This window comes from Antrostomus carolinensis, unplaced genomic scaffold, assembly GCF_000700745.2.
Source record: "Antrostomus carolinensis isolate BGI_N321 unplaced genomic scaffold, ASM70074v2 scaffold16932, whole genome shotgun sequence".
Taxonomy (NCBI): Eukaryota; Metazoa; Chordata; class Aves; order Caprimulgiformes; family Caprimulgidae; genus Antrostomus; species Antrostomus carolinensis.
The window spans coordinates 3442-12289 of record NW_010301816.1 but is presented as its reverse complement, the minus strand read 5'-3'; the positions used below and the strand labels follow the sequence as shown (position 1 = coordinate 12289).

The window sequence follows — 8848 nt, the reverse complement described above, 5'->3', positions numbered from 1 at the left end:
CCTGCTAGGGCCAACAGTTACTGTTAACACCAGGAGATATGTTTGAAGCACAGCTTACCAAATGTATTTTGAATACTCATTTAGTCCTTAACAAGGAAAACTTCCCACTTTTTTTCCCCCCAAATATCCAAGAAAAAAGATAAATGAGGAATACCAGCTACAAAGATGTACCAGAGCATGTACCATATATCCCCAAATATGACCAGCATGTGCCTTTGGCTGACTGTATCTTAGATACAAAAGGTATAGCCCACAGAGTACTAGTTTTTGCAAACTTCAGCTAGACTCCCTATTCCTCTGCAGGTGCTGCTGTTCTGGTTTTAAGGTCATATCAGCCTCTTGTTCTATAAAACCATCTGTAATTATTCCTAGTAAGCACACAGCAAAGACAAAGGTGACCTCTGCAGGTTTTTTCTTATAGATATTCAGAAAAGAGGCAGTCTGCTTCAGTCATCAAGGCACAAATGACAAGAACATAGCTATATATGTTTACATCTTTGTTTTACAACACATAAATGTGCATGCCAACATAGCACTGTCCTCCTGGGAAAGTCTCAGCTTACCCTTGGCATGACAAACACAGGCATTCTAGCTACAGAATGGAGTGGCAGAGACAGACTGCCTCTACCATCTGCAAAATACCAGTCTGTGAGAAAACAGCCTCCCACTATAGACAAAAGGGGCACAAGCAAAAAGAATATCAATGCCTATATAAAACTTACCTTCTAGCAAATCAGAAGCTGATCCTAAACAGTACTCCATAACCAACTGCAAGAAAAAAAAGCATGTTTTTAAATAACAGGGTAGACACTCTCCACAAAGTTACTACTCAAATGGCTTTGAAGCAGTAGAAGCAAATAAAACCTGAAGTTGCAAAGTGATTGAGTGATCATCCTTGGAGGTATTCAAAAGGCCTACAGATGTGGCACTTAGGGGCATGGCTTAGTGGTGAGTTCGGCAGTGTTAGGTTTATGGCTGGACTCAATGATCTTAAAGGTCTTTTCCAGCCTAGATGATTCTATGAAATGCAATAAATTACAAACAAAATAAAATGCTCCAAACATTCCAGCAGCATCAACACATCTATCGTTGGTGTAAAGAAGGTTTAGGCACTGAGAGATTTGTGGGGAGATACTGCAGAGGATGTTCCATAATAATTGTTTAACCTGCACAAACACAGAGGCCTGCCTCAGAGAAACGGGGATTTGTTCCAATATCCTAAATATCTATTCCCTTTAAATTACCTGGAAGCTTCTTCACGTGAAAGAGACCACAAGCAGCACGGGATGAATATTGCTGCATGTAAAGACACTGCATATACTGAATATCTGATTGCTGTACTGTACCTTTTCTGCTCATGAAGACCTCTAAATGCCACATCACTCACTCACCCATGCTGTATGCTCCTTCAGGTAACAGCCCTTGTACTCTATGGTGTTGGGGTGCTTCAGCTGTTGTAGAAACTTGACTTCTTTGATGATATCCTGCCATTTCTAATTAAAAAAAAGGCAAAAAGGTATAAATACATTTTTCTGCTTAATCCCCTATGTACTCTCATACACCACATGCTGTAGTACAGGCTGAGAAGCAACCATAAAAATATTTTACAATGTGAAGACTGTAAGAGTCATAGTTGCAGAAGCACACCTGCACATCAGTTGTCTGGATCCAAATTGCACTCCCCAAGACATATTTAAACAGCTTGAGGATTGCAAAAATATTTTCTTCTCTCCTTTTAACAGCAATACATTTTACTTAAAGCATTGATACTTTTTTGCATATTGAACTGTCCAGAGATCTTAAGCTTAGTAACAAACCCACTTGCCCAAACAGACAACACCACCTATAATATCTGCTAGAGACAGGAGGAATTAGCTGTTCACTTCCTTCTGTAACGCAGCACAAAGCCACTGACATTTGGAAGACTTCAGCACACGTGGGAGACCAACAAATAAGCAAGGAAAAATGGGTTTAAACCATCCCTGTTTGCTCTTAACAAACACGTTCTCCACTGCATGTCAATGCACCAATGGACTCAATCCAGGTTCAAAGCATCACAACACAAAAATAAGAGCAGCAACTGACAAGCAACAGTTGAAGCAAGACTGATATTCTGAATACAAGGTCTATGCAATTTTAGTTTATAGAACCTGAAAAGTGTTTTAAATCAGCTATACATGTCAGGCAACATCTCAAGAAGTTGTGGTTATAGCTCCAGCAGCCAGTATGCTCTAAATGTATTTATTACTGGAATTATTACTGAAATAACCACCATACAAGCATTCCAAATTCCCATTCACTTCCTCAAAATGAACTATTTGTCAAAAATTGCATAAGCTCATTTTCCCCCTCTACAAATCTCCAGGCTTCCTATGGAAGTGAGCAACAGCTAACACATTAAAAAGCTGGTCTGCTAGGGTCAAATGAAATATGCAGCTAATTTCACTGATTAGTTAGAACAAGTCCAGAGAAGGGCCACCAGGATGATGTGAGGGCTGGAGCAGCTCTGCTGTGAGGACAGGCTGAGAGAGTTGGGGCTGTTCAGCCTGGAGAAGAGAAGGCTCCGGGGAGATCTTATAGCAGCCTCCCAGTACCTGAAGGGGCTACAGGAAAGCTGGGGAAGGACTTTTCATAAGGGCAGTTAATGACAAAACAAGGGGAAAAGGGTTTAAGCTGAAAGACGGGAGGTTTAGATGAGATATTAGGAAGAAGTTCTTCACTGTGAGGGTGGTCAGACACTGGAACAGGTTGCCCAAGGAAGTTGTGGCTGCTCCTCCCTGGAAGTGTTTAAGGCCAGGCTGGATGAGGCTTTGAGCAACCTGGTCTAGTGGAAGGTGTCCCTGCTGATGGCAGGGGGGTTGGAACTGGATGAGCTTTAAGGTCCCTTCCAATCCTAACCATTCTATGATTCTATAATATTATGGTCGCAACAGCTTCTGCATGTGGAATTGGCTTTATTCATCTTACCTCATTCGTTTGCTTTCCACTATAGGACATTTTCTTGACTGCCACCACCTCATTAGTGTGGGAATTCGTAGCCTGGAGTAGGGAAAAAGAAATAGATTGAAAAAAGTTTAATTTTTTTCCTCCCCATGGAGCGAGCTGTACATTTGGCAAATGCAGGCTTTTTTCTCCTATATCGCCTCCTTGCAAGCTCCCACACTTCAGGGACATCTTCCTCATGATAAGATTTACCAGACAACTATTATAACCCCCTCCTCTGACTTTATCTGTCTGTCCATATCCACTGTCTCTCCCTCAGCCCTTACTGTGCTTGCTACCTCTCTACTGATACACAAAAAAAGGCAAAATATTGCACCTACTGAGAACACATGAAATAGTTTTATTGGAATTGGAGTAAAAACAGTTTTAGATTAAAAAAAGAATTTCCAAAAGGTTTTTTTAAGAAACAAATATAGCAGTGGATCAAAGTCTGTTTGATTTAATAAAAAACCCCATACAACAGTGACATTCTCAAACAGCTATTTCAATTTCCAGTTCCAGGAAGATGCTTCATTCTGGAATTCATTTCAATTAAAAAAGCAACCTTCCTTTCACTGCTCCAGATCTCAATTGTACAATGAATACTACTCAGTCAGTAAAATTCTACTTTTCTGCAGCATGTATGATAAAGGGATGGTGACTGGAGGATGAAAACTCAGTTTTAGGAAAAGTTCTACTTGCCTGGATTGGCACTGCCCTCATTTCTGCATGTTAAGGACTTAAAACCTTCAAGTTTTCTGAGTTGTTGAAATCCCAGTACCTCCAACCATTTTTGGGACAAAAAATTAGTGACAGTTAAAAGCTTAGAATTCAATAGAAGCTATATGTGGTAAATCCCTTTTTCAGCTGCTTGAGAGGATGAGTACGATACTTCCAAGTAGCATATTAATGAAAGACATTTCATGATGCACCCAGTGGCTTCAAAGAAAAAGGATACTGGGTGAACCAACAGAGCACAGGAATTACTAAAGGGAGTGAGACTCTCCACAGCACGTACTCCTCCTCCAATGAGTTAGAGAAAGCTGAAAACAAGTCACTTTTGGATACGGCAAAACCCTTCCTAACCACTCCTCATCCTGATTCAGCACACAAAGGATCAAGAGTATTTTACTCAAATAGATCAATTAATGCTGGTGTTCTAAAGAGATTTCCAAGTATTTCTGCCTGTTACACTAATTCCAAGTATCTTCACGTGAACACAGTATCTCTCATTTCAGCTGTAATTTTTTGCTGGATGGCACACTGCCATGTTCTCACAGTTGTGGGTGAAGTTCTTGCTGTACCAAGTGCTTGGGATCCTCCTGGCTGAAATAACTTGAAGCACACTTGATAGAAAATATCCACTTGCTGAAGTGGTTTTGGTCATACTTGTAGATCTTTAATGAAAAGCCTGGCAGAAAACAAGCACATTTTGCTTGCAAAACCTCCTTTACACTGCCCTCATCTGCTTTACCACATTTCCATCTTTCTCATATGGATTTAAGTAGGTTGTTTTTGACGAAAACTGTTCTTCTGAAGTCAAGCGTGAAATCAACTTAGTTGATTTCAAATCAAGTTAGCATCAAGTTTAAAACCTTGTGAGAAGTGACGTATTTTTTCTTAGCCTTCTGACATATGACGTATCATTTCTTTCAAACAATAAGGGAAATTTCAAATTATCTTGCCAAGCCTTGGCAACAGTGTGCTGGAAAACAAAACAGCTTGCAAAAATTGAGCGTGACTTGAAGTTTCTACTAGAATAATCACATTAATCCACAATACCAACATTGACAAGATATAGATCAATGCATTTGCTGTTTGTAGTAGTGTCAGTACCAATTTAAGTAAAAGGGTTAAAGAGATGCAGCAACAGCATAGCAATCCATGGCCTGCCTCTCTTCATGTATCTGAAGTCTCTACCCCATTCTTTTGGATGATTTAGAAAGCCCTGTTCCCTCAAAGTTTTTTTTGACTTATTCTCCTCTTTTGATACCAAGCATGTCAGGATCCCTGGAAATTTTGCCATGATGATCTGAGATCCCATTCTCAGCCCTTGACTTACTCTAAAATGCATAAGAATCAAGATATAAGACAGGCTAGAAAAGCTTTTAAAAAGGAGGAAAACCAAACCAAAGATGCACAGCATCCCCTGTGTGGTAGGGAAGAGCTCTAGCGTGACCCACACAAAGCAGGACGTAGCTGGAAGCCTTTCTCAGGTCAACAGATGGACCCCAGGCTCCTGTGCACTGAAAACTGCACACAGATGAGCTCCTGCTTGTTACTTACACACACAGCAGGACAGGGCAAAGACTCCAAAGAACAATTTACTGGATCCCAAGTGCTTCATGCAGCAGGAAGCAAAGCTTAAGTTTCAAACAGTGGCGAAGAAGTGCGGATGGATCATAGGAAACGATGAAGCTGATTACTATCTTGCTACAGTAATATTACTAGAGGCACAACTGCAATCACCATCAAGGTGAGGATGCAGCTGCTGCTGGGATATTGCAAGAACATGCAGTCTGGCTAAGAGGCTCCAATGTTTTAAAGTGCAGACTGGTTAAATAAATCATCCAGGGAAAGAAGGAAGAGAAGCATCAGGGAAATGCAAGCTGTAAGCCTGCTTGGGTAGATTAGATCTCTTAACACTCCTCACTTTCCCTGGAAGTATGTGGAACCTCTGACAGCAGAGGTGAAGGATAAAGATGGCACTCTCACCACTTCAGCTTTACCCTAAAGCATACCATACATCCTTTCCCTTTGGTTTTGAAAAACACTGGGTAGGACCTCCCTAGTCCCACCTGAAAAAATGTTTGCTATTCTTATGGAGTGGATCAAAATGTATTGTAAGTTATACAGCCTCATGCCCTTGCACATGTAGTACATTTAACGTTATACTTTCAATGACCTGTCACTTACTCCAACATCTGTTGGAATAAGTAAGTCTACCCTGTCCCACTGTTGACAACCCCACGGCAGAAACACCCTGTATCATTATTACCAGATTGTACAGTGAGGAATTGTATCACATTATCCCTCAAAACACACATGCAACTGCTTATCTGACACGAAATATCAGGCTCCTCTCCTCTTCTGACATCCACCAACACCTCCTCACAACTATAAACAGTGAATTGGAGCACTTGCAAATAATTCATGATAGCTACTCCCAGTTGCTGGAGTTACAGGTGTAAGGGTACTTATCAAAATACTTTAGTGTCTGATATTCAGAAATCTCAGTTCTAGTGAACTTGATCTTCTGGAGTGGCAGGCCATGCTACCAAGCAGCTTTAATTTGTCTTTGACTTGTTTTTTCGTAGTTAATTCTATTTTAGTTTCATTGATAGCAACTGGATTATAATTATTTCCAAATCCAGTATTTTGGATTTGGCTTTGTTTGATATTAATTGTAAAAGCAGTATTTTTCTCACTTTCCAGATTACATTGTCTTGACTGTATCGATTAAGGTAATACATCTTCCTCGCTTGAATTCTCATTCCTCTTCGGACTTTCTCTTTGCTTTTGCCATTTAAACATTTGCCATTGAAAACAGTATGTTATGAGATAAACACAGGGACAAGGAGGGTGGCAAAACAAAATGGTATTTCAAAGGTACCTCTAACTCCTAAGTTATCAGAGCAGCATTCAAAAACCTGAATGAAATTTGACGTGACTTACACAGTATCTTTACCCAAGCAGCCACAACACTAATTCATTAACAAAAGTAGCTTTTAACTCCAAACGCATTCTGAATCATTAATTCACTAGATCTATTAATTTGCAATGATTTACAAACATATGAGCACTAAGTAGAGTATCTTGAAATTCCAGTTTGGCTAATTAATTTCCAACGACTTAAATTCAACTTTCAGCATCAGACAGCACAAGATACCATATACTTAACCTGAATACTCGGGTGCACTATTAAGACTATAGTCAACTGCTACTATAAATACAGATGTAACAGTAACGAGCTCAGGAGTGCTCTGGAAACACTGATTTTTGAGATGTGTTGTGAGAAAGCTAATGCACACAAACCAGAAGGAGCTCAGAGGTCACTCACTTTTACAAATGCTGAAAAACTCTAAAATGTCACTTCAAATGATTCCGTTTTCCAAAAAGGAGGTAAAGAACTATACTTACAAAGTAAACTGCTCCAAAACTTCCATGTCCAATTTCATGTAAACCCACAAATATTTCTTCAGGATCATCTTTATAGAACAGGTCAGCTATTTCTGGGTCCTTTGGCACCCCTTTGCGCATGTTGAACAGTATTACAAACTAGTTCGCGCTTTCGATTTCCAATCAATTTCTTCCTTCATCGACAAAGTAGTTTGTAGACAGCATTCAGCACCTGGGGAAAAAGTTCATCTTTAATCTGTTTCCCTTACTCATGTTTCTGTTCTCACTTCTCTGACAGCAAAATAAGAGGAAACACTTTCAGGAGCAATAAACTTGACTATCGTTTCCTTCAGCTAATCCTTTTTAATTATTAGTCCAATTTAGATATAGAGATTAAAATGCGTTCAGAGTACAACAGCTCTTTATCTCGTACAGGAAGCAAATGCTGCAGTTACACTAAAGTCCACTTGAAGACAAGAGTCCTGTTGCTATGCAAAACATCCTGTGACACCAGTTTGTTATTTTTCATGCTGGCCTCCTAATGTGTCAGTTTTCAGACTATCACCATTGTTCCTCCTACTTTTCTCTGCTGTTTGTTTGCTTTGTTTCTCTACTCCCACTCGCCAGCTGGTGCTAGTAGAAAAGTCAGCTTCTGTTCCACAGAAACACTTCACAATCATATGATTTTTAAATTCATTTATTTATTTATTTTTCAGAGCTGTAAGACAGCTAGAGCTGTTGGTTGTGATGGCTCCCAGGTCACAGAATTGCTTTTGAAAGATCCTAGACACCATTGTGTAAGGCAGATCTTTACCTCCTTAACATCTTTCTTTAGCATATAATTAGACAGCACAGAACTGAGCTGAACTTAAATGAAGACTTTAAATATTCATCCCCAAAATTTTATTTATGGAAAAAAAAGAATAAACAAGCAAACATCAGAAAGTTTCACATTTTCTAACAAAACACCCTGAAAAAATTGGCATTGGTTCATTAGGCACTGGTGTGCAAAGGCAGGATGGATGCCTCTACCTATCTGCTTTGAGTTCTGAAACCCAGCAGATTATCTGCAGGCGAGTCAACTGGAGCAGTTTCTAACAGTCTGGAGCAAGTCTCCAACTACTTCCAGATATGTAGTTCAGCATTTATTGAGATCACATCTTCTCTGTGCACAAAAGAAAGAGACTTCTGAAAACATACATTAAAATGTTCAGCTTACCTCATGATATAAACCAGTGTAACATTTAAAGACAGACCAGCTGAAATTTAGCAGTTGGATAAAGTTAAAACTAAAACACAATAAAAGGCTTTAGAAGGTTTCAGACTGCAAGTGCCATCCAGATGGAATGATGAACGCAGAGCATAATCTTGGTCTGAGGCTGAGAAAGTCTCCTTGGCTCAGGATGACAGGTAATGGAGCAACAAGCAGAGCAAATGGCAGCTCATGAGAGGTGCACGGAGTATTCTGCTGGCACGTACCTGGGTAACTGTGGCACAAAGCATGCTCCGTGGCTCAGATTCCTTTCAGCAGCATCGTCCTGCGCTCTCGGCCCCCCCAGACTCTATGTGCTCTCTTATTCTGCAAAGGAACACAAACAATCAAATACTTAGAAAAAGTATTTGAAGTTTTTTATTTAATACACAAAAATAACTACATCTAGAAGAGACCACTGACTATCAAGGCACCGTTTGAAAGCGCAGTAATAAGGAGCACTGGCTGTGAATGCTAACGCTGAGGTGAAGACAT

At 39.9% G+C, this 8848-nt stretch overlaps 1 protein-coding gene across 1 annotated transcript in view; it reads right to left on the bottom strand.

Annotated features, from left to right (window-relative positions):
• The window catches only part of TAOK3 (TAO kinase 3), a 51735-nt gene extending 44434 nt beyond the window's left edge, over positions 1-7301 (bottom strand). The window contains exons 1-4 of the mRNA XM_010163617.2: positions 7123-7301; positions 2968-3039; positions 1392-1493; positions 723-768 (exon numbers count right to left, since the gene is read on the bottom strand). Coding sequence (XP_010161919.1) covers positions 723-768; positions 1392-1493; positions 2968-3039; positions 7123-7242 — 340 coding nt within the window. The 5' untranslated portion in view covers positions 7243-7301. The remainder of the gene's footprint in view (positions 1-722; positions 769-1391; positions 1494-2967; positions 3040-7122) is intronic.
• Positions 7302-8848: the final 1547 nt, after the last annotated feature.